At 39.3% G+C, this 27,053-nt stretch overlaps 1 protein-coding gene across 2 annotated transcripts in view; it reads right to left on the bottom strand.

Annotated features, from left to right (window-relative positions):
• Nucleotides 1–5,509: 5,509 nt before the first annotated feature.
• Nucleotides 5,510–27,053, bottom strand: part of plpp3 (phospholipid phosphatase 3) — a 37,631-nt gene continuing 16,087 nt past the window's right edge. Inside the window, exons 3-7 of one of the 2 annotated variants that reach the window (XM_081379507.1) lie at nt 22,310–22,464; nt 19,499–19,779; nt 18,924–18,981; nt 12,112–12,288; nt 5,510–5,729 (exon numbers count right to left, since the gene is read on the bottom strand). In XM_081379507.1, the coding sequence (XP_081235633.1) occupies nt 5,601–5,729; nt 12,112–12,288; nt 18,924–18,981; nt 19,499–19,779; nt 22,310–22,464 (800 nt within the window). In that variant the 3' untranslated portion in view covers nt 5,510–5,600. Of the gene's footprint in view, nt 5,730–12,111; nt 12,289–18,923; nt 18,982–19,498; nt 19,780–21,764; nt 21,923–22,309; nt 22,465–27,053 lie in introns of both variants that reach the window. The other variant, XM_081379506.1, reaches the window with a different exon arrangement.

Here is a 27,053-nt window from a genome sequence, read left to right as displayed (position 1 = left end):
GTGAGACCAGCCTACACATGTGCCTTCATAAGAAGAGGGGGAGAAATAACCGTAAATGCGTGTGTGTGTGTGTGTGTGTGTGTGTGTGGATTAGTGTCTGGAAATGCTGCCACCATTCATAATGGATTTACCATGAAAATTGTGCACCAATAACTCATTTCTACCATAAATAACCCTTTCATCTTTTAGAAAGATTGTTGTTACACTTTTTTCTCCAGTGAATGTTTTTCAGGTTATAGATTTATGTTGAAAGTTAGTTTATGCATTTCACTGTTAAAAAAAGTTGCTGCCTTACATTTTTAAGTACAATCAACATGGATGTTTAAGTCATTTCAACTTAAATTACATTAAACTGTTTTTTTTTAAATAAAATAAGTTAAAGCAATGTAAAAACATATGTTGTCATAATTGATTGATCATATACTTTTTTACAGTGACATACTTTAAAGTCATGATTAAAAAACAAAAACGTATTGAACATTTTTAATATAACATTTTCATCATTATTGTCCAAAAAAAAAAAAAAAAAAGATGCAGTTAATTTAACACCCATTGAAAAAAGTCTGTATTTATGACATTTATAAAAAACAGTTATTATTGTTAACTTAAGGTAACTCTAACCCTGACCCTAAAATTACAATTAAATATAAAATGACACTAATAAACCTGAAAATATAAAAATAAAAGCTAATTCAATATAAATACTAGGATATAAATAACACAAGAATAACACTGGTGACAACTTGCCCCAACCTGATTTTTATGGGGGAAAAAAAATCTCTAAAAACAACTCCAGGTTTCAGTTAAAATGCCCCTCTTGTCTGAATATGTAGTTATGTATACCATCACCTTTGACCTTTGCATTCAACTTTAATTGGTTGTGCAGATGACCCCTACCTCCCTTTCTCTCTCTCTCTCTCTCTCTCTTTCCTCTTTGTGATTATTCCTGTGCATTTCTAGGTTGGATTCTGGAATGTGCTCCATTTCCCTTAAGGAAGTGGAGAGCGGAGCCCAGCCCTGTCGCCCCTCCTCACGGCGGCCCGTAGAGTGAAAAGACCCTCAGAGACCCTGGACGTCCTTCCTGATGGGCCTGCCCTCGATCCGGTCTGATTCCCATCCCTACCACAGCAGCTCTGGCTGGACAGCTCCTCTGTTTGGTTAGAGTGCTCTTCTTGTATCAGGAGTAATATAATGAGACCATACTGTATGCTGGAGGTCATATAAACCACCCTGCACAAACCAATATAGTCATTAAACTCAAGCAGTGACAGCGGATGTAATTCGGAAGTTAATCTGCTCAGCATTGAGGCTGGTTTTATTACATCTGCATTTGTGGTTTTCTAAGCCTGAATGTGGAGGGTGTTTTATTGCAGGTAGACGATAACAGACTGATTTCATGGTCAAAGGTGATCATACACTGGCAAGTGTACAGTTTGAAAATCCCCAGGGGTAACCCATTCACTTGGTGCAGTGCAGTAGAGGAGGCATTACGGGGGCTACTGTGGTTAAGACAGTTATAAAATTGGAAAAATGCAATTGTATTAAAGGGTAAGTTCACCGAATATTTATAATTCTGTCATAATTTACTCACCCTCACGTCGTTATAAACCTGCAAGTCTTTCGTTCATCTTCTGAACACATATTAAAGTCCCCTTGGGGTGAAAATCAAGCTTTTAATGTTGTTTATGTCTATGCGTTTTTAAAATGATTTAAGACAAACCGTGTGCAAATTCATAAGTCAACACCATTGCTGAGTATTTTCTCCTTAAAACTGCAGTGAGTCTCAAAAACACAGTTTGAAATCGCTGGTGTTTCTTACGTCACAAACTACCTTGTAACCAATCAGGTCAACGTGTGATCGTCAACAAGTGAATCTCTGAGCTGGTGTGAGTGGAGGTGGGGCTAATTGGCATATTCATGGTTCCGCGTAAATATGTAAATGAGCCACGTCTCCACTCTGTCCACTCACACCAGCTCAGAGATCAACTCGTTGACGATCACTCGTTGATTGGTTACAAGGTAGTTTGTGGCATCAGAAACACCAGCGATTTCAAACCGTGCTTTTGAGACTGTCTTTGGTTCACTGCAGTTTTAAGGAGAAATTACTCAGCAATGGTGTTGACTTATGAATTTGTACCTGGTTTGTCTAAAATCATGTTAAAAACACCATAGACAAACATTTTTAAAGACTTGATTTTCACCACAGGGGGACTTTAAATATGTCATTTTGCTGATCAAAGGTGAATTTAAAGGGATTGACTACAGGGGAACTTGAAGACATTTCTAATGAAATCTGAAAGATTTCTGTTCCTCCATTGACAGCTACACAACTACCACTCTGACACTTCAAAAAGTTCATAAAGAGATTATAAATCTTTTCTATATGATTTGAGCGATTTATTAAAAATTTTCTGAAGAGACACAATCGCTTTATATGATGAACAGATTGAATTTATTCACCTATAAACATTGATCAAAGACCCAAAACGCTGTTGTTGTATTATAATCTGTCTTCTAATCAGGTTAATTAAGGTGAAAAGTTCCAACCTGATGGCCCATTTAAGAGGCAGGACTAGTTTTGGTGGCTTAGTGTAGATGTCAGTGCAAAACCAGCAAAATAGCCCAGCCTTTGCAACTTAGAAAAACAGCCTGTGCTGAGGCAGAACGTCCCTAGTGTTCTTTCGGTACTGGCATCAGTCCTGCCTACAGGCCTCCCCGGCTCCCCTTCCCTCAGCCAAACATGACCACAGAACCAGAACAGCTCTCAGTGCCATCGCCTCGATCCATCAGCAAAGACCTCAAAAGCCTGGCCCGAACCCAACCCACTGATGTAACGTACCCACAATTCAACGCACCAGCCTTTGGCGGCATTCATTTTCCCTTATTAAACCGTTCAATTTGATTGGTTAGTTGCATTTTAGAGTAATTTGTAGAGATGTTTCAGCTATACGGTGATGTTTCAAGACTTCATAACAGTGGAGAATATGACAGCGTGCCACCATCAGGGAGCCTAACATTAGAAATTATGATCATGGCTCCTCAACACAGCCAAAATATGAAGTCAGTCTTCTTAGTCCTAGGAAAACAAGAACGCCCAGCCCTGATTGAAACATGCTGACGGTACTAAAATCTTATTATTTCATTCCAAGACAATTCATTTAGCTTCTTTTTCAAACTTTTTTTTTATGACGGGCAGTTAAGCAACACACGCAATACGCCATAAAATGTTTCTTTCTGAAACTAATGTGATTTACTCATTTAATACTGGGACAATTTCACATTGATGATAACACAGTATTCACAAGAATAATATCAAACATTCATTAAGACACAGTGGGGGGAAGTAAGTTTTTTTTAAAGAAATGTATACTTTTATTCAGCAAGCATGCATTAAATTGATCAAATGACTTTACATTGCTCCAAAAAAGTACTTCATATCCTGAAAATAGTATCATGGTTTCTACAAAAATAATAAGTAGCACAACTGTGCATTGATACTATGAAATGTGTCTTGGGCGGCAAATCGGCATATTAGAGTGATTTCTGAAAGATCATGTGACACCGAAGACTGGAGTAATGATGCTGAAAATTCAGTTTTAAAAAGATATATATATATTAAAATAGAATCAATTAAGAAACAATGTTCTGTTAGAAATGAATGGGTTTTACTCATCGAAAACAGGACAATTTCAATTTCACTCAATAAGAAACCAAACACTTTTTTTGTTGTTTATAATGAGCTTTTATTTAAAAGCACATGTATTAGAGCTAAGTACATTTAGCAGAAAAAAAAAACAAAAAAACATTTTGCTATTATTTCTTTTGTACAAAATGAGACAATACAAAAATACTAATAGTGAATTTGATACAATTGAATGTGTTTTATTCAATGCTTATTAAAAACGTACTATCACAAATCTACAATATTTTAGTTACCTAAATACAAAAATCTGTCAATCAATGCTCATAAAAGCAGCACTTTGTAAATAACACAGGTCATGACACATTGCTTTTTAGATTCATAGTGGATATATCTAAACACGTTCAGAAATAATATCTTACATAGTTAATTTTAGTGATCTATACATTATTTATATACTTCTGAGAGAGAAATAAAACGGTTTGTTGAAATGATAGGACGGACTATACAATGGGAGGGATGTGCAACACATTTAGAGCTTGAGTTGTGTTGTATGGATGTGTTCTCTGTAATAGTCAGGCATTATTGTACAGCTGTTAGTGGGGACAGTAGACATCATCACGATAGGATCACAAAGGCTAAGAAAAGGCATATATATATATAAAAAAAAAGAAAAGTCCACAGTTTTCTTAAGTTTCTTCACATGGTAACGGCCAACTGCACCAGGACCGGCTGCAGAAACACACGCGACACATATAAACACACGCAAACGTGAGACAGAGAATCCTGCTGAAGGACCCCACATCCCCTTAACCCCGTCAGGGTTTGGGGTAGTTTGACTCTTGCCAGGACAGGCAGAGGGCACAGGTGGCATTATGGGTAAAAACACACAACTAGAGTTGAGTGATTATGCAGTCGGAAGGGAAAGAGATCAAACCAGCCAGCGGAAGAGGCTCGTTCCCAGTTCCAAAAAAAGAAAAAAAAAATGTGCCAGTGCAGTCAGTGGGAATCAATCCCAGCGACCGTGGTGGCGAGACAGAACTCTACGCCATCCTCCCCAACATCTAACTCCGCCCCCTGCGTTAGCTCTGACCAATCAGAAGACAGTGAGGCGGCACGGCTCAGCCACGCCCCCAGAGTTCGGGCATCGTGAAATCTTTTACTAAAATAAAAATCTATTTGAAATCAGTCTTTTATCTATATAAAAAAAAAGTCCCGTACCCACCCACCCTCCATTTAAAACCCGTTAAAATGCAGTTAGGCCACTGTTCGGGTAACAAGATCAGCTTTGATGGGTGTTGATCTCGTGTACAGACCTTCATCAAGCTTCTCAAAGCTACACTTCTCAGATAGCGAGTGGTGACATTTAACAATGAACTTGGATATAGTGCTATAAGTTATTCTTCTTTATATTGTTAATATATCTGTGCTAATTACATCGCAGGTAAAACGAATCATTCCTATTAATAAGGAATTTGTTGTCCTATGCGGTTACTGAAAGGCCACAGAGACAATAGAAAGAGACGGTCGGAAAGAGAGAAGCGCTGGTCACATGACCAGCCTCACATTCACTCTCTCCTTCCTTTCGTTGTCGCTCGTTTACACATTCGTATATTTCTGTGTATTACTTTCGTCAATGGGCCGGTTTGCCCGAGCTGAATTCATTCTCCGTAACAAATTACGCAATATTTCGAGGGAGAAATCACTTTTCTTTGTTAGCTTTGTGTCGGTTTTGCCTTCCGGATTGGGCTCTAGGATAGTGAGGTCATTATAAAGTCATAATAAGAGTCAATAGGATTGTCTCTGTCCTGTCCCTACATTCTACTGTCAGATGAGAGAGAGGAGGTGTCAGCTAGGCCATAGCTCCTCTGTCACAGGTGGCTGTTCTGGTTTCTTCAGGGGTGGGGGGAGGGGGTGAGGGATGGGGAGATTACAGACGGATCCTCCCGTTCCCTCCCTCCTACACCATGTTGTGATGGTTGTTCCTCTCTATGATGTCAGAGGAGGGGAGGAGCTCTTTCTTGATTGGCGAGGGAGGTGGAGTGGCAGCCTTGGCTTTGGGTTTGAAGAGGTCTGATACATAAAAGGCCTAGAAGAAGAGAAAGAAAAAGATAATTAGATCATTTATTTGAGAACCAAAGTCTTCCCAGAAAACTAAGGATGCAAATCAAATCACATTATCCACAGAGTGTGATTGTAATACACCCAAAAAATGGTTGTCAGTGATAGTGACAGTGTTAGTGTTAAAAATATGACAAAACCAACATTTCCCTCTGGCATTTTGAGTGTTGTTGAATGGATTCTTAAAGACCTCTGATTGGCCATTGTGTTCATGCGCTCAACACCTGTGTCTGTGATTGGCTATAATGATCAACGCTTCAAAAACTTCGCCGAGTGCTTACACAGAGACACAGGGGAGCGTTTGAAAGCAGGCGTCTATCAGTGGATATACTGGGGATCTGCATACTCCTAATATATGTTTTTTTTTTCCTTTGGTTCCCCCTTTAGTGATCGCTATAACCCCTTCATTTTGTTACATTTGATCTATATTAGTTACTTGGACTATCGTATTATGTAGGGAGCAGTTCATGAAAACAGTGTTTGTTTTTTTGGGATGGAAGGGATGACTTTGCAATAGAAGGAGTAGAGGAGCTAAATAACCAGCATATTATTAAACATCTCAGTTACCCCTATTCAGACACATATTTTGGAAGCATTGTTGCATGTTCTACTGGCCACAAATGAGCAATATGGCCTTTGAAATGTCAGATGACATAAAAGCTGGCATTTCATCGCCCGTGACATATGGATATGAGTCACACACTGATAAGAGCGGCCAACGCCTTGAGTCAGTAGTAAAGATAAAGAGGAAAGTTCTTTTGTTTCAGTCTTCGACTGTGAGGGAGTGGGGAGTGAGGTCAGTATTAATGGTCTCACTTGGCGTGGGAAGAACTTTGTTGTCAAAGAGAGATGCCCGACAACCCTCTCTTTGGGTTCTAATGACATCACTGACAAAACAGGAAACCGGGGAGGGGAAGAAAGGAAGTGTGCCCTTGGCATTAGACTAGGCTTGCATCCAATGGATTTACAAAGAGCTGAAAATATACAAGTCTGAGCCACAGGCCTTCCATGCCAAAGACGGGATGCTTTCACAGTAATGCAGGCATAGGAGAGGCCTACGGGATATTTAGCCGTCTACACACCATGAATGTTACTGAAGCATGCAGAACAGCTGAGCTGGACCACAGCAACGTGGAATCACCGATTCCAGAAAGCCTGCCAATGCGTAAACACGCGCCCTCTTTATGAGTGTGTGAAGAGTATGGGGCCAGTGTGTGACAGGAAAAGAGGTCAGCTAAATTGTCCTGACACGCTTCAGGTGTTGCTGTCAGCCGCAGCGATGCACTGCCCTTGGACGATGCCAAGGGGTAAGAAAAAGCACACATAGACTTGCACACAGAGTAAAAAAAAAAAGAAGAAAAAAAAAAAGAAGGGATTTCCTATTTGGTTATGTGAGTGACAGGCCTGAGTAAGCAAACTGTGACTATCAACAGGTTTGTAAGTGTGTGCGTGGAAAGAGATAGAAAGTGAACAGAAAGCCTTACAGAGGCCATCAGAATTCTGGAATCATCTTTCCAGCAGCTGTTTCTTAGATATCCTCTCAGTGAAAGACTCCATGCTCGCATACAAAGAGCGCTTTATCCAAAGGTTACAGTGGATGAGTTAATCCTATAGGGCCTCCTGTGAGGGTCTTCTGCCCATATGAGTAAAAGCATGCCAGAAAGATCATGACATTTCCATAGTGACCTTTACATTGCACTGGAATGACATCAGGAAACTGGATCTAGAACCTCTGCTTGTTTGCAATTATGGAGGATTTCAATATAAGAGGAAGCATGTCTGATATGGGCTTTTAAATGGCAAGTGCATAAGCAAAACGAATGCACAAAATAGTAATTTTTACAGGAAAAACTGAAAATGCAAAACTTTCACGTTATATGCCATTTTACAAATGTATGGTTTTGTAAGTAAAAACTATGAATAATAAAAGGGCATTCCCAGCGTGGCATCACATTTTCTATATAAATACTTTTTTTCTACTCATTTATGTTTTTTGTTGTTGTTCATTAGTCTTTGTGTGCATGACTCTGAACCGTCTATATATGAGTATTGGCCACGATTTACGGGCAGGACACTTACGATGAACACCTATTTTACCATCTGTTGTATTATTATGTTGGTTATCAGTACATTTTTAAGTAAAATGTTCAAGTTGTAAAATATTCAGGTATGAATATGCAATCCTTTAATACCTGAAAAATGTCACTGTATACTTTTACATTGAATTTCTGGAAACCATAGCTGCATTTTTTATGCCAATTTGTTACAGGATTTTTTTTTTTTTTCACAAAGTGTCAAATACTTTTTGCAGTCACTGTATGCGAGTAAGACTAATACAATTTGGTTTTAGATTGTATTAGATTGTATGTAATTATGTGCCATCAGCTGCAATCTGGCATTCAGCGGTACTGTCCAACATGACATCAAGTCATCTCTCACAATAATCACAGGCAGCAAATGAACCTGTATCACGGGGTGAGTGCTTCCTGTGTTATAGCCCTCTGTCTGAAAGTGTTCTTCCACAGCAAACTCACTCCATTGTGCTCAAATGCTCAGTCAGCACCAGGAAGCGGTTTTTCTTGTTTGTCTAAGCCTGTGGCTGTGCGTTGACCTTATTGCGGTAACACTAACTGCATCTAAAGGAAGAATTAAAATTCACCTTTGAGGTGATGTAATCAATTTCTGGTAAACACTGTTGATAGATGAAATAAACAAAACAAACACGACCCCTTCTTGATGCCTCCCCCACATTCACGTACACGCTATGCAACAGGCAACGGCTATGGTGGAATCTGCTGTGCTTGCCGCCCAGGTGTATCAAAATGGTGTTTTCTGTGACACTTTCTCTTTAAAAAGTGTAACATGTGAAACCACTAGGGCGTCAAGTTGCCTAATGTACTATTTTAGTCTCCGTCTCTGTATTATATTTTATTAAAGTGGTTTGACATCATCTACATGGCAAGCTAACTGCTCCACCCCGGCACTCTCACAGACATTCACTTAATCAGACAGGAAATGACAGCAAACAATTTGTCACCATCCAACATTTGCCAGAGAGTCAAAACATCAACAATGTATACACTTTGGATCCCAGGGCTCACCAACCACCAATCCAATCTAGTCTCAAATGAACCTCACTGAACTTCTGTCGCTTTTCACTCATGGCTTTATGGGATTCAACTTAACTGTGAACAGGTTCATAGATGTCATGGGTGTGTACACTTATGTGTGGTCCTCCATTGGTTTGGGTGTGCCTGATCCTAAAAGTGCCAAACACAGCACATGATTATGTGTGAGCGTGTGTTGCTTATGTTATGCATGTGTCTTAAATTGTAGCTTCAGGCACTGAGCCACATCTGCATAATAATTGTGGAGACCAAGTTGTGTTTTGGCTGCTCGCTCTCCTGCGTAACATTAGTAAGGTTTAATAACACTGTTAAAATTTCCATTCTTCTTACACACAACCACACTATTTTCGGTTTGAGATGGTCTCCGTTACCATGGCTACAAGAGTGTTGTGGCGGCCAATGGAGAAAAAAATAAAGAAGAGTGAAGCTCAGGCCTGACATATGGGAGAGAGTGATAGGATATCAGGACAACCATCTTGCCACCAAAGCCAGTCCAGAAGAACTTAGCTATGGACTATTATTGTAGGAGGAATTGGAGTCCAGAATATTGAACATGACCCTCTGTGCTCTTGAGGAATGGTGGGATACCATTGACCAGGATCTGTTGTGGTGAGGAAACTCAAAGGGTGCTGTGGATATGTAGAGAGAGTGGAAAGAGGAAAAGGCTGTTTGAGCGCTGGCCTCCAGCTGTTTCCACCCTTGTCTAGTCCTGCAGGAAACACCTCTGCAACCGAGCCTTACAAGCAGCCAACCTCTCACACTCTCTCCATCCATGTCAGCAGCTTAGAAAGTGGGCCGTGTTTGATGACATGAACAAACAGCTCACGCCACTCTCCAACAGGAAGACCTGGAGGATGTGGCCGCAGTCAACAGTCCAAAAGACAAAGAAGGAAAAAGTGGTTTCTGAAGTCTGAATCTCAAGGGTTCTTTTAGTTAAGTATCACAGCTAAACATATGCCAAGCTGCTTGACTTCAGCGATCGTAACGGTGAATCTTGCCAAAATCTCTGATACAAACCAGGCCTGAGTATAACGAATTGGAATTTTTGAAGATTAAACGAAACTGATGGCCTAGTTAGCATTGTGCTGCTTGAAGGCAGACTGACATTAATTGCTGTTTTGAGATCAGTTATCTGTGGGCATCACGGTCTAACAGCACCTTGCGACCTGATCCTCTTTAGTATGCAACATGCGGTAAAAGTCTGTAATCAGTTTTTGCAATAAGGCCATAACTCAGCAAGACCTGTAACTTTCCACCTTTTCTTTGAAGCCAGCCAGTTGGATACCAACCCAGAGCACTTACAACCTTTAAACGTCTTTAAACACAACCCCCTTAAGCAGTAATCAGCACCTATAGTCAAGCTTAAAATAAATGTTTTACCTCCCAACCATGAACTGTCGGAGACTACTAGCTGAGAAGTTTGAATAAGGTACACTGCAGCTCACGGTGAAAAACCAATCCGTAAAGTATTGGGACATAACTTTGGCATGTTACCATGTGTCCGTTTTTCTTCTAAAGACATGTACCTTACTTTACCTCTATAGGCTCCATCTGAGCTTTGGTTATTAGAGATAATCTAATTGGGCCTCTAAAGCGTTCACAGATGGGGAGCAGAACAGATTCCAAATGTAGGCTCATTAAAAACAAGTACATAGGCGCCTTGATCTGTAGTGAAAAGGATCTAATTTCTGTTCTCTTCTATTTGAACTTATCTGCTATTGTTTAGTTTTTCCACACTGGGAAGAAATTTCTCCAGGTTTCAAAGACTGTATCCTACACCTTGAACCTGATGAGCACAAAGATGTCCATCAGAAGCTGATAGTTAATTCAAGCAAACAAGACTGTTTCACTAAAAATGTTCTTCTTAATGAGGTTATTAAAGGCTTGGCAAATACCTAAAACTACTCTTGGAAAAATTGAAATGCCAATAAATAAAGACTAGAGCCAACTGAAAAGTGAACCACACAGGTTCAGCAAATTCAAGGACTTACGATTAAATGTTTTGGAGGTTCATGTACCAGTAGAAAGATGTTTGGCCAACATCTGTGTACCATAAAAACTGTGCTCTGTCACAACCAATTAAACTGAAGAAAGACACTCCTAGGACATTCTGGAAATTGTATTTTGATGTATGAGAAACACAACTTAATATTTAACACTAACAATTTAGATATTTTTCCCTCAGTTGTTGTAATAATTAAGATGGGGTGATATCTGGGGGAAGAGGTCCTGTCTCTTGCCAACCCAACAACCCCCTACCCCCACCCAAACTTGTGGGCCTCAAATATTTCCGCCACCCCCTTTACGATACAGAAAACATCCTGTTTCTCAAAATAACGAATAAACTTGTCATTTCTCCTATTGAGAACAGTCAGTTCAGCAGACTCAATTTTCCCAAACACAATCCAGTAAATCCAGCAACATGAAGCTTTGCTTACTGGAGGGAAAGTTGGCACTGACGAGTGTGACGTGCCACAATTATGAAGTGTAAAATTCCTTTTTCCACAAACTCCACCACCCCCCACTCCCCTTTCATTTGGGAGCTGGTAATGGTGCAATTGAGACAATATGCTCTGCATTAGTAAGAAAAAGTTTATGCTTCACTGTGATGGATGAGTAGTTTTGTGGATAGGGGTGAAAAAGAGAGAGGGTGGGGTCTGGAGAATGTTGTGGTCTAGTTCTAGATATTCCAGATCCTCTTCTGACCTCAAACTCTGGATGGTCTTCTGTCTTCACTACCAGATGACACCAGATAAAGACTGTTCTTAATGGTTCTTAATCAGATAAATCTGCCTCTAGTTGAGTTTGACATAATAATGGACTCTCACAAACTACATTTACAGTAAAAGAAAAATATTTTCAAGTTTCAAAGTGACAGATAAAAACAAGGAAAAAATGCTATAATGTCAAACTCGTCAGGCTGATAATTGCCAGCACATTTACGAAAGGAAAGTTTAATTAGTTCTTCTGGTGTTAACACGGTGTAAAATTGCTTGTTCACCAATTTGATTAAACAATCCAGATGATGTGAAGACAAGAAGATCAAGGCCAGTGGTTATCAAATGTCATAAAGTAGGACATTTCCAGATTGGTATACTTTCCGACCAAAAAAGACAAATTCAAGATTGACTCCACAACAGACTCTGGTCTCCTAAAAATATACTAAACCTTTTTTGGAAACCTGAAACATATCTAATGAATGAAATACAAATATGTACTCACTATGCAGTAGGCCACCAGGGCTCCCTGGACAAAGCCAGCCAAGACATCAGTGGGGTGGTGCTTGTGATCAGAGACACGTGATAAGCCGGTGTAGAAGGCCATCATTAGCAAGGTGAACTGGAGGAGGGGCCTTAGGAGACGGGCTCCTCGCCACGTGAACCGAGACTGCAGGTAGAACTAAAGAAAAAGAGATGGAAAGCAATTTAAACAATGGTAACATTTGTAGAACTTGTGTTTATATTACAAAACAGCTGAGACATATAAAAAAGGTAGAGAAATGAGAGAAAACCAAAGGCAGGTGAAGAGAAATAGAGTAATTGAGGGGTTGAGCAGAGAATGAGAAAAAGAAAAATGTAACCCCCACAAACTAGGGATGTGGTCTCTCTTTCTCTAGTCACCTAAATCCAAGGACCCCTTATAGAGTTTGCTTTCTGGGAACAGGAAGGCTTTTTAGGGTAAGAAAACAAATTAACTGAGGGTTATAAAGACAAGGGGAGGATGGGGGTCAGGAGGACAAACTGTTGAAGACGCTCCGGCGGCCCATCAGTCCTGAAACCCTTCAAACTGGGTCAAGTCAAGGACCCTGTACTCATCACCCTCCTTTAATCATCAATCACCACACGAGAAGGAAAACTTCCATTATGTTCGGAACCACAGCAGACAACAGAAATCTCTGAAAACACCCTTACTCACAGACATTAACAGATAAACACACAGGCCCATTACGATCTGTTAGACAAAACAAACAATAGCCATCTTGAGCTTTGAGCTTCCAAGCGAAGGTGTGTACAAGGTCATGTCTGCTTTCCTGAACAGCTCTCTCCTCACTCCGAAGGCATTGTGTTCCTACAAAGGAAGGAATCCCTCCCTGAGGATGTTAGGGAGTTGGAGTTTCCTTACTGAATGAAGTTCTCAGACGATGTGGGTGTGCCTAAACAAGCAGCTCATCGAATCTTCGCAAATTAACTTTTGATTAATGATTGGAGTTATTCACAGACACCAAAGGTGACGTCGTTTGGATGTCCGGTGTATTTAACAAAGCCAGTGATTACAAGCACCAAATATGTTCAACCCACCTCAGAGGCAGTAAGACTGGATAAATAGAGGCCTCTTCAATCATTTTAAATTAATCTTATCTCGTAAAAACATCCCTCAGAACGGAAGGATGGTAGAGCGATAACCATCTGTGTGTTTATGTGTGGCTGTGCGTTTGTGCCTCAAATCGACTGGAATCCACATATGGCCTGCTGTCTCATTTCAATTTACATTGTGGCCCAAAGCAGGAAGTCTTCAGAAATATGTTGAAACAAAACTTTCAGCCATTTTGCCTGATTCAGCAATCATTTCTTTCTCTCACGCTACTGTTTATGAGCTGTTGGGTTTAAAGGTGGTTAAATAGAAGAGCTAGATGTAACAGATGAAATGGAGATACTTGCTTGATTATATGGCTAAAGTTCATCTTAGGCCAAACACAAATAAATAAATTCATACTCATGTTCATTTTGGTCCAGCTTGGCCTCAATGTTGGCAGCAATGAGGGAATTTCTAACCAAGTAGCTGTAGCTATTTCAACCACAGACTTTCATTCACTTGGCATTCCTATCCCTAAAAAAGTTCCTGCAGAGAACTTACAAACAAACGTGTCAATAAAGTCTTTGATCAGGCCATATAAATGCAATGGAATGTTCTTCAACCGCAGATCTGTGGCTTATGGAGACAGAGGTCTGTCTGCCTATGTCTGTCAGAGATTCACTCACATGACTGCAAACAAAATTACAAAAGTGAATCAATAAATTAGGATTGTTAAAATGAAGAACTTCCATCTGCATGAGTAATCCCTGTTTTTTTTTCCTTCCCTTTTTATCAAATGTTCTTTGCCTTAAGATTTAAGACGTTTCATTACACATCACGGATGACAAATTGAGAACATAATTGTATGTTTATTGTTCGATTTATTTCTGAAGGCTTCCAGGGTTTTCGATCATCTTCAAGGGTTTTCATCTAAATGAACCTAACAAATAAAAGCTATACATAGATAAAATAGCAGTTTGGCTCTCCAAATTAAAAAATTGAGTGCCTTAGAGCCAACAATGACATTCTCATGCTCTCCTTCGCTCCAACAGCAATTGTTGCACAATGCAGCACAAAGCACGGAATGTTATTGTCGTTTCACTTTAAAAGTGGCCACAACACAAACAAGGCAACTAGGGCCTCTGGATGACATCCACCATATGCTCATTTACACACAAATGAGTGGTGTAAAAGAATTCAGTTTCAGAAAAGAATTCACGGTTATATATTTGTATACACACAAACACACAAAAACATTGCGACATCCCTAATATAAATATTTTCTACACTAAAAGAGCAAAGAGAGAGTCCTGGTATATGTTGGGCTGTAAGAGGTCATGGAGGGGTGACGTTCGACACACAGGGAGTCCAGCTGACGCTGATCTCTAAAGCTGTAAGCCAGCATGTCTGAGTATGGAGATGTAGAGATGAGCTCTGTGACTTCTCCAAACTCTTAAAGTGGCTCTATTCCTCAGGGCAAGAGAGGGGTCCCTCTCCACACGTAGGCATCCAAGAGCTGATAAGAGCAGCAAAGCCTGAGGACCATCAGGGCTCAGATACAGCCCATCAAATCTGCCTCTTAGCGTCTTGCTATCAGAGCTCAGATAAGCCAAACGTGCCACAGACGTTGCGATCAGAGACGATGCTGTGTATATGGCTATCTCATCTCAGTGCTTTGTGAGGTGGTGGCAGCAGGAGAGGCAGACGGTGTGGTCTTAGATTCCTCAGCGACATCCAAAACACAAACACATACACACGCACTGTGCCCACATGAGTAGTAACACAGCCTTTTGCAGATAAGATGATCTGTCCTGCTGACAGTCTCCATTCAGTCCCTTCCCTGAAGGCAATCTGGGTCTTATCATCAAATCTGATACAGAGGCATCAAATGGGACAATAGAAAAGATCCTGCTGGGCTATTAAAGGATTAGTTCTCAAAAAGTCTGTAATTTTACTTACATTCATGTTGTTCAAAAAAGGATAAGGAGAAATTCTGAAGACTGTGCTATTCATTCTATTAAAAAGTAAAAAAAAATCCAAAAACAAGTCTTCAGAGGTGATAGCTATATATGATGCATATAATGCTAGAACAAACCTTATCGGTTATACTTCAGCAAGTTGAGCTTCTGTTTACCATATTCTATGCGCTCTCTATATGTGCATTGATCAATGTTTATATGCGAATAAAAGCCTAAAGTTAATTTGTTCATTATATAAAGCGATCATTTTCAGAAGACTTGGATTTCAGTTCATTGTAATTGCATGGAAAAGTCATACAGGTTGTTCCTTTAAGCCCACCTATTGACTTCTTCAGGTCATACAAGCAGCCACAAAATTGCATGTTCAGTCCAACTTGGGATGGGAAACAGAAAAAGCATGAGGTACCAAGATGTGGTATAATAAATCATGTTAACTTAACAAAAAAGTTGAGTGTGAATAAAACTACACTTATTTTGCAATATTTTGATAGGAAAGGCAGCTCTTTTTCATGCTGCTGTGCATGGTTTTAGAGGTCATTCTGAAGTGTATTTGCACAGTTCTGGTAGAAAAGAGTCAAACTTCACCACTGAAACCTTCTCTATCCTGATCTCAGGTCCAAAAATATTACAGCGAAGCCAACACAGCTTCACCACATGGTAATGACCACGACGTACAGAGAAATAAGCCTTTGAAAAACAACAGGTAGATTATTTGCTTGTCAAAATGGGTTTGTGCCCGTTTCAACTCTTCCTGTGATCTTTTATCATTCACCACCTCTTCTATTGGTCTCCATGGCAAACTTAAGCTTCTTGTGTCACCATGTGTTCTGAGAAGTGCAGTGACACCACAGCCAAACCAGAACTCATGAAGTATGAGTGTGAAGGTTATACTGAGAGGCTAGGAAATAACCAGTTTGCTGCCCACAAATAAAAAAAAAACAAAAAAAAAAACACCCACATACACTTGCTCTCCAGAACAAACTGATATGCTGATCCAACTCAATGAGCATATGAGGTTGACCAGCCACTCTGGTATTGAGCTGCATGGATATTGTGGTGCACAAGACCCCTGAATACACCATTCAACTGCATAACCATGTGAGCTCCACTCGTTCAGTTTAAAGTTTAGGACCTTAATCTCACTCACTGGCTTCTCCAGGTGGATCCTACACATTTGTAGTGGTTGAGGATACTCTCCCTTCCATGTAAAGCGCTTTGAGTACCCAGAAAAGCGCTATATAAATGTAACAAATTATTATTATTATTCTCTGCAAGAAGATACAGGAAAAGTCTGTGTAATGTGTCCTGCGCTACCCTGATCCCCCAGTAGTTGGCGTTGAAAACATGCTGCTTAATATTTTTTGTGCTATTTTTTAGTGTTTTTAGATAAATATATAGTTTAAAAGAACAGCATTTATTTGAAATAGAAATCTTTTGCAACATTATTATAAATTACTGTCACTTTTGATCAATTTAATGCATTCTTCCTAAACAAAAGTATTAATTACTTAAAAAAATAAAAAATCTTTGAATGTTATATAACTTAAAGGTATAGCGGAGGATTTTTTACTTCCGGGTGGATAGCCTATACTATTGGTCCTCCTAATTGTCAACATTCTGGTGAATCAATCAAACTTTTTAAAAAGTGGAGAGGGCGGGTCTTATCTAAAATTCGGAAAGATCCTCCGCTGTACCTTTAAGTTAGATTTTTTATTTTTAATTTTTTTTAATCAATACATTACCAAAAAAATCTGTTTCATGTAATTTCTTTTTTTTTATATACTTATATATAATTTTGACAATGGCAGTTGTGGTTTCTTAAGTTTTGGCTGCTGCTTCATAAAAATAATAATAATAATACTACAGTTAGTTTAATAGAAAATTTCATTACTTTGATTTAACAATGATTATGAGAAATCAATCATGGTTTTAATTTGTATATTGCTTTAATAATAAACTGACATATATCTACTGCACTGGTGAACGTTTTACAGCTTGGTAGAAGTTTTCAACTTGCCTTAAAAAATGCAAACCTTAAAACTACAGGGGAAAATATATTACAGATATAATGCAAATTTATCTTAGTTATTATGTAACGATTATGGTGTGTATGGTGGTATGTTCATCGAAACATCGGAAAAAGTGAGAAGTTGTCATTGACGGAACAGGTGTGGGTTCTGTCTTGAGGTACTGTGACTCATTCGCCAATTTGGTGAGAACAAAGACGGTCTAGCTATGACCTGGGTTACGTGTGTGCAAATAAAAGGGGATCACAAGACTGGTGTGAGCTCTCATTATGATTTCAACGTCTGACCCATGAAGCATGACAGCTAGACTGAGATAATTACAGGGAGCGAGGCCAGGAAAGGGAACGATCCAGTCAATAAGACGGTATCGCTCGATATGCCTACTCAGAGAAAACTTTCCTTTACTTGTTTCTCTTGTTCTTCAGTTTATTTCAGCTTTGTAATTCTGCTTATCATGCTTTGTTCTTTTATATCTGATCATTATTCTCTTGTTTTTAACTCTGAAGGCCAAGAACAGATGGTACAACAATCTTAAAGAGTCACCCTGTATCTTACCATAATAGTCTATTCACATTTTATAATGGAGTCTGAATAAACTTTGGCTTTGGCTGTGAGAAATCTAGCCAAGGTTTTTTATAACATCGGAACAATTTGCCCCTCAGAGACAAATCCAGGGTTTAAAATCAAGATGATAATTCAGACCTAAAATTACCAAGTGACTACATGCTGTACAAGCAGTGAGACATGTTGAAATCGGTTTTGAAGCTGGAAATTCAGCTTTTTAGGATGCTTGCTTTTCGCCATGACTAATGATGTGTAACACTGACTGACATCTCTCCTACCTTGCGGCTAATCGTGATAGTTTAAAATACAGCAGGTTTAAATGTAAAAACTGATTGTTTTAGTCACAAAACACTCAACAGTACCTGCCTGGGGTCTGGTTCTTAACGTACGGTTTCCTCTTGTATAGGAAGTGTTCAGGTCAGTGTTTCGGGCGCCAGGCCCAGCTGTCAAAATCACACATTAATTTAATGGCTGTTTTGAGAGCATTAGAACGAACCCTGCATGAGTTTCAACAGGCTTGTGGCCTCACACACACATATTCTCAATCACTCTCCTAATTCCATCTTTGCCTTTTCTCAAATAATCTCTCAAAACACTGAGTGTGAACATCTGGCCACCACCATTAGCAGAGCGGCTCCACCTCCTTCCATCTGAAAGAGTGAAAGGTGGAGGGGCCCATGGAGATGCTGATGATTTAGATGCAGGAAGAAAGGAGGAGATAATAGGGAGGAGTGTAGGGCATTGCATGTGAAAGGGAGAAAGTTTGAAGCCTTTGAAAGAGGCTTTACATACAGTGAGAGACTCCGGGGAGGCTGAGCGATATCTGGCTTTGTGTGTACGTAAAGCTACATTGGGGATTCTGCATAATTAGTATTAAAAGAAGAAGAAGAGTGTGACCCATTCAAAAAGAGAACAAAAATAAAGCATAAGGAATGAGAGAGAAATGAAGGAAAACTTCAGAGAGAAAGGAAGTCTATACAGCTGCACAAATAAAAACAGGTGGAGTGTGTCCATCCGGGGGATGAACAAGGAAAATAACAGTGACCCTCAGAGGCACCCTCAGAGGAGGGTGAGGGGCGATAGAGGGTCCCCTTCTCATACTAGACATAACAGTCATGAATGAACGGCTCTTTAGTAAATAAAAAAAAACTATGTCAGTGCATGTACTTACAGCCAGGTACAGCATGGTGTACAATGAAAATGAAGCATGTCCAGAAAAGAAGGATTTCCTGTAAAGAAATGAATGAGCATTTAATCAAAATGTTCATTTTAATTTTAAAATAAATACATCACATTTATTTACTTGGGAAGTTTCCACCATTGAGAAGATTTTGCAAATAAATACATAAACAAAATTCTCTAATGCTCACCAAATGTTTATGTTGACTTGAGACATAACCGACTGTGTTTACATGAATACTCGCCAAGACGGGACGCAACTATGTATGTATTTGACCATTCAAGTGCAATTAGCCGAGACAGAGAACTGAATTGAACTGAACAGACAGTAATAACTCTTTTTAACATCAAGCAAGTCACATGTAAGTAACATTCGCGTGCCCTGTCTATTCTCTGCTATCTGCAATATGAAGTAGCCTATTAAAATCATTCAGATATGCACATCGCGTTATGTACAAGTGATACATCGTGCAGCTCTTATCTACAATATATGACATTTCTTCCTTCAGCTGAATTTTTCAACCAAAGCAAGGGAACCCATGTGCATGTGAGTGCTAAATATCTCACCTGGCCTCTTGTACTTTGCTGGGATCTCCAGTGCAATTGTACTGAGTAATATATCCCACAGAGCAGTTGATGGTAGAGTAGTTAAGCTGACAAACATCTAGGAAGTGCGGCCTCATCCGCCCAACCGAGACCTTGGCGATGTCTGTGAATGATTGGCTGACGGCGCAGCCGAAGATGAACACACCCACTTGTCTGTAAAGGGCGGAGACATATGGGTTTCCCACAAAAGATTTGGAGCCCTGGTTCAGGTAATGGATCCTGTAGGATTCGCCAATCACGATCTAGAGAACGGTTCATTTTCAAAAACAAAAGATTAGTGACAGCTGAGATTACTACTACATACAGGTTCTGTTCCAAAACCTAATGAAATTTCAAGAGAGCATCATATACGTATATCTTTTGCGAAAAAGCCAATCCAATAACGGAGAATTTTTTTTTTCCACTGATCTTTGCGCAATCCAAGATGGTAGATGAGCAGAGATGTTGATTATAAATATATTTTATCAATACTCAAAACTATCAATCAAATTTTTCAGTGCAATGTAAAAAAGACAGATTTTACACATGTGTGTTTATGTATTTTTATGCTTATTAGATCATCAACACTTAGATTAGCAACATGCTAACAATAAACTTTATTGAAATTAACTGAGTTGATCCAATTTGTGTGATGCTTGGAGTTGTTGCCTATGTATAGCGTTCCAAATCGTTCACTTATCAGGTTCCATGATGGTTAGGATACCTATATAGACACTAGAAAGAAAGGCAGTTCACTAGGTTTTGGAACAGAGCTAAAATGACATCATAAAATTAGGGTAAATTTGTGAAGTCACCACAAACATTAAAATGTTACTGTATAATATCACAAGATTTCATTGGTCAGGTCATGGACATGCAGGGTGAGGTTAGATGTACATGCAAAATTAGTTTGCAGTTAGGAAAGCACACTAATCAAAAAAGCAATAAGAATTGAGCGAAAGAAATGAGGGAACGAGTAACATGAGTTATGACTGAGCATGGCCTGCCTATTGCTGGTGATATTTTAATGATATGGAACATATTATGTTTGTAACGGTTAAGGCTTTCATATGAGCAGTTAGAGCATGGGATTTTAAAACAGAGGTCTGCACCATTTGAAACCAATAGGACATAAATTAGAGAAGAGAGGCATGGGCTATGAAGTACACAAACCATGCCTTAATGAGATATTTACTATCTCTCTCTCTCTCTTTTTCCCTCTTTAAACTCAAGTGGAACGCTGTTGTGTTGGTAGTGAGGGGCTGCCTTCCCTGAGGCCTAACCAAACTAGGACTGGAGACACTGCTAATTAACTACAGCTGTGTGAGGGGTGCCGACACACACACACACACACACACACACACACACACACACACACACACACACACACACACACACACACACACACACACATATATATATATATATATATACACACAGCCCTTGTTTTAATCATGAGAATTGCTGAGCATGGGAACATGGCTACTCCAGACAGTAAGGCACGCATGACTCAAAATAGGATCTCCATGGAGTCACGGTTTGGTTGTATGCCAGTGTTCAGGGGCTTGTACTTTAAGACCACTTCACTCATCTTCACTACTTTATTCCACAAGGGGCTTGTCTGGGATGTTGAATTTTTGTTTTGAGACAGTGTTTTGAAGTTTCACTGGTTTGACATTGCTTTCTTTCTTGTTTTTCGTCCTACATGTGTCCTGCAGGTGATTAGGTTAATTTGTGAGAGGTTAACCCTTCGCCAGCTGTCACAAAGTCTGTGAATGTCTACTAATTCAACACCTCAGCAGCAAGAGGGCAGTTTATTCTCTTATCCAGATGGATCTACACTCTACATTTTTGTGAGTCTTTTTAACTAGTTTTTCATTTTATTTAGCTTTAGTTTTTAACAGTAACTTTGCATTGCTGTTTTTAAGAAAAAACATCACAAAACATGCAGACAAAAGAAGACAGAACAGAAAAAAAGAGAACGAGACTGAGACAGAAAGAGAGATAGAGATAGCCCTGACCATGATAAATCCCTTGATGTTGAGTTATTCAAATATTTTAAATGAAAAGATGGGATGGGGTGGACTGGTTAATGGATTTAAAGAGGATTATGGGTAGGATTCTTTGCTATAAAGTTATTTATTTCTACAGTTATTCTACTGATCTAATAGGGGATGAGGGATGTAGATGGGAAGTTTATATGAATCAGTGGTAGATTTATATGAATATATATAAGAGAATAACTTACAGAGAGGATGACAATTAGAATGCCAGCGGCACAGAGCACGGCATCACTTATGGTGTCCCCGTTTTTATACGGGTACTGGATGGACTGGTCACTGCAGTAAAACCCGCGATGATACGGCTTGATTGTGCTAGTTTCAATTATCAGGAAAGGCAGGGTAGCTACAGCGAAACACACACACACACACAGAGAGAGAGAGAGAGAGAGAGAGAGAGAAGAGGGGAGAGAGAGAAAGAGATTTCAGGTCAGTCACAGAAAGACACACGCAGGTAGCGGCACAGCACAGCATAGCACAGCACACGGCAACCGAGGATTATGGGAAAAACCAGGCAGGGGAGGGGGGTCTGACATGGTAGCTCGGTTTCTGAGAGAGTGCTCGACTAAATATAGTTGATGTCTGCCTATGATTGGTACAATGCACTAGCAGTTTCTGCTACATAACAGCTATAAAATATTATGACTCTCTCAAAAGACTTGATTTCCCATGCAGTCACCCCACTTGCCTGGCCCCATGTCCCCTGTCTGAGGCCCCTCTGTGGGGCACTTACGCTGGCAACGGGCAGGAGGAGGCCCACGGCTGTCAGCACAGAAGAAGGCACAGTGCTTCTTTTATAGGCGTAGCGGATACTGTCGTCCGCGCAGTAGAAACCTCGCTGGTACGGCTGCACTGTCGATTTATGCAACACCATCGAAGGCAGCATGACTACGCAAAAAACACACACAGACCCCATAGGGCATGTCATGATACACACTTACCTGAGAGGGCAGGGATGTTTCACATGACTTGTGCTCATGAAGCATAAAATATAGTGAAAAATACACTGCAAAATCAGTATTCATTTTTTTTTTTAAGCATACTTCTGATTTATAAATGCTTGAAAAAAAAATGCCAGTGGAGTTGGAAAAATAAACAATTCAAGATATATTCTATGAAACTAAATATTGCATCTCAAGTAAACTGATCTTGTTTAAAGGATTTTTTTTAGATGTTTTTATTGTAAAAAAAATATATATACTGATTGCAGTGTAAAAAGCATGAAAATAAGTGCAAAAAGCCTTAAAACTAAGCAAAATAGCATTAGGAACAGGACGACTGAAGAACTGATGAAATGAACTGTAAACTAAAATCGACACCAACAGGCAAACTAGGAAGTTCTTCTAGCCTTTATCTAATCTTCTAAACAAAGCATTAGCTTAAAGTGCTGCTACTACAAGAGCCGTGTACACAAAACCTCACAAAGCACACATAATGTACTGTGTATCTAATACACATTGTCTTGAAGTGACAGTTTGCGTGTTTGCTAATTAAGTAATTTGCGAAGCAGCACAATAGCAAGAGAAGATTCCCTTCCCCTTTGCTCGGGTTCAGTGCTATTGTCAGTGCAAAGTAGCTTAACAGCTAAAGACAATGCAGCATAACGCCATTAAGCAAAGCTTTAACGCAAACAATACTGTATGTAGAGCTTCAGAGAACTAATTCATTACAGATAAGACCTTACAATGAACACCAAACCAATCAAAGTCTAGCATTCCATGTTTCTTTGGTTTTATAGGCTAGTTTTATTGAGGGATTCAAATTATAAAGGGTAATGTTGGGTTTTAACAAGAACAAGGGTGATGGGTGCTTTTCAGTGAGAACTTTGGAAATTCGGGATCAGTGTGATTTGTTAAAGTCTTTTTCCAAACCTAGTGAGCAGTCTTGCTTCCTACATTTGCATTTACATCCTATCAATCATGAAACCTGCACTGTAAAAAAAATAAAATAAAGTTGTTTAAACTTAAAAAAAAAGCAAGTGTTCGTGCTGCCTTAAATTTTCAGTTTAGTCAACATGAAATGTGAAGGTGTACTTGTTACAACTTGGATTTAAATTTTTAAGGCAGCACAAATACTTATAGTTGATATTTTATAATTTTTTTGGAACAATCTACATAAGCAACATCACACAAATAACTCTCAATTAATTCTAATAGAGTTTGATGTTAGCATGTTGCTAAGCTAACAACAATAATTTGACACTTGTAAATATACAAAACATAAAATATGAAAAAAAAGTATAGTTTGGGCTTAAGTATTTAGCCAAAACAAGTTGGAGGTACATAATGTTGTTGGCTTTTTGGAAGAACTTACATTGGGAGTGAGACCATGATGCTTTCTAGGTAGGCAGCTCACTAGGGTTTGGAAGAGAGATTGTATGTGGACATTTTGGAGACAGATTATATGGATTTTTCAGGTTCACTTGTGGTTTTGCTAAAACATTTTCATAACATTTTGGTTCATGTCTTCTTGCTTCTTGAGAGAACTATAATGGAGACACTTTTTGTGGTTGAAAGCAAAAGACTTATGCTGAGGAGGGTTTCCCTTGGTATGGACAACAAACTACATGCACATCAGTTTGGTATGCATCTAAACCAGTATATTTTTTCTTTAAGGAAAGGGATAGATGCCAGGCTGGGAACTCAGCCCAAAATGGCCGACTCATTAAAATGTCACACGTCCTGCAAAACACACGTCAGCTGTCATCATCTAGCCAACAGCGGGGAAAATAAATACATATTTTCAAATCAAAGCAAACTAAACATCAGACTCAAAGTTGTGGTGGGAGCTTTGAAAAGTTCCCCTTGAAGGATTGTAAAATGTGTGAATAGCAAGAAAAACAAAGCTTAGCTTACGCCGACCACCCAAATGTCTGGAATGGTGTTTGGAGCAAAAGAGAGAAGGGGGCGTATGGGTTTTTTGTGGTTGGTGAGAGAGGAGACTGCATCCGTGGTGACTGATTCGTTCTAACACACACATACTCACACACACATATTAAAGGTTTGGTTTATTGTATGAATGTATATATGTAAGATCATACCACTGGGAACAAGCACGTTTTGAAAAACAACGTTCCTTGATCTACCCTCAGGGCCTCTTTGCTTTTCTCTGACAGAAAATCTACTTATTCCTCAACCTCCAAATACTTTGACAAAGTCTTAAGTGCAGAGTGAAATAATATTCAAACATGTTCAAAGGAACATCATGTTGTGGTTTTTGGACATAAGGTTGTGTACAACATAAGCTACTTCATTTACATGTGATCAAACACCTTTTTCTGCTTTCAGACGAATAAGCAATACTGGAATTAAAGGCTGTAGACACTTTTAACACCTGCAAAAATAAAGGCCTTTGGGAGTTTGTAGGGTTTTCTCACAGGTGCTTGAGTTGGGGACGGTCAAAGAAACTTGCTTAGCCAATTTGATCCCGGGGTTTGAGACTGGGTGGAGGAAATCCATGGACCTAGGGTACATATGCAGAAACACATGCAGACATGGACGCACATTCCTCTTTGGCACTGCTTGTGATGTTTTCAGATCTGCTCTGACCACAAGGCCAAATACACTTAGAATGTCTGGAAAAGGCCAAGTGCTGGCGATCATATTTCATCATATGCGCACGCATGTTAACATACAGACAACGCATACTGTTTCTATTTCTGCCAGGGTGTGTGTATATCTGCATAAGTATGCAGATGGTTAACAAATTTGTTACATGTGTTCTCTTAATGTTGTATGAGATTTTGTTACTTGTTAATATCTATTTATATTTAAAGATTTTTTCTTACTGGAAAAGTAGACAAAAACTATGATTTATAAATCAGTAAAAAAGAAAACAAAACTTTTGTAGAATAGGGGGATTAAATATGTTTTGTACTAGCTAAATAGTTCTGAAATGTGTTTGTGAAGACCTCCACATTAATTCCATGTGTTAGTGAATAGCCTTCTGTCTGTGCCCAATGATGTTGGCAGAGAGCCCGCATCATGCCAGCACACCGTTGTTCTACCGCCCATGTCATCACCACGAGAGAGGCCTAGAGTGCTGAGACTCTCCTAATTCTTCTCTTACTCTTTCTCACTCTTCAGCAATAAAGGACAATCTTCATTCCAAGAGACACAATCTGAAGAGCAGCTTTACTCAACACACTCAAAAAACTTAAAGGTAGTCAAGCTGTTAAGTGTTGAGCCGTGGTGCTTATGTAAGAGACACAGGTTTGAATGTGGTCCAGGTCTCATCATCTCCTCTCTGGAATATGCATACAGACTTTGTGATCAAAGTTTCTGATCAAAAGGCACAAATTACAGACCATTTTAAGAGACCTAATATAAGAATTCTGAACATCTTGCTAACTTGTTCTGAAGTGCTTCAAACAAAGCTAATGAAGATCTTTCAAAGGTTTAATGCCACAAACCTGACAAACTGAGGCTGAGAGAAGAAGTAATATGTTTTTTTTTTTAATCTGCTGTAACTCTCTCTACTTAAACTTCCTGGTACAACAGTAACTATGAGAGACTGAAAGAAATAGGGAAGGGAGGACTGTGGTCTGTGCGTAGATAATTAAATTGAGATAAATTCAGTCTGATTCACAATGGACCCATGGCCACAGTTAAAGAGTGGTGAGTGGTGACCTACAGAGACAAAGAGATAGCTGTCTAAATTAAACCGCTCTTATCAAATCCTCATTTTAGGGAAACCATGTGAAAAATATTAAAAGCTTGACTTATGCCAAGCAGACCAATGTCCTTATCAAGACGAATTTACTCAGTGTTGGATTTCACCAAATTTCAATTGTGAAAGGCAATGTGCAAATTATACAATGACTTTTGTGATTGTCAGGGTGCCACTGTTATTCAGACTATGTTATAAACTTACTGTTCTCATCTCAATGGGTTTTTCTCACAAATGTCTATTTTGTCTAATAAATGTCTAAATTGTAAATGAATGGTTATTCAGTGTTATTTACATCAGTTACATCAGTATTGCAAACTTTAAAAAAAAAAAATAATAATTTGCTTTAATTTTTGACAATTTTAACATTACTTTCATATATTAAACAAAGATATAATTAGGGAGTACAGACTGCCACCCCCCACCCCCCACCCCCCCCCTGGTCAGAGAGTTCGTCATGTGGCTCTTTGCCACTGGGTTCAGTGCCTATGAACTCTCCATTTAGTCTCTGACTTAATGCTCAATATGAGCGTAATGAAAAACAATGGGTCCAAAATCTATTGGGACCTCGAGCGCCACGCATACACCAAACACACTCACAAAACAATTATGAGTGGGTGGTAGAGTGGTGCATTGTGGGGGAAAAAATTCTATTTGCGTTATCAGATGTGGGCATGCAGCCTTTCTGCTCTCAGAAGGGGAACGGCTAGACACCAGTCAGTCGCTACTGGCAACCACTGAACCAGCTCTTTACTGAACCACAGCTGCTGATAGGCCAGAATGGAAATAATTTCTAGAAATCAATGTTT

The sequence above is a fragment of the Scardinius erythrophthalmus genome (assembly GCF_964197995.2).
Source record: "Scardinius erythrophthalmus genome assembly, chromosome: 11".
Classification (NCBI taxonomy): domain Eukaryota; kingdom Metazoa; phylum Chordata; class Actinopteri; order Cypriniformes; family Leuciscidae; genus Scardinius; species Scardinius erythrophthalmus.
This window is presented reverse-complemented; position numbering and strand designations above follow the sequence as displayed.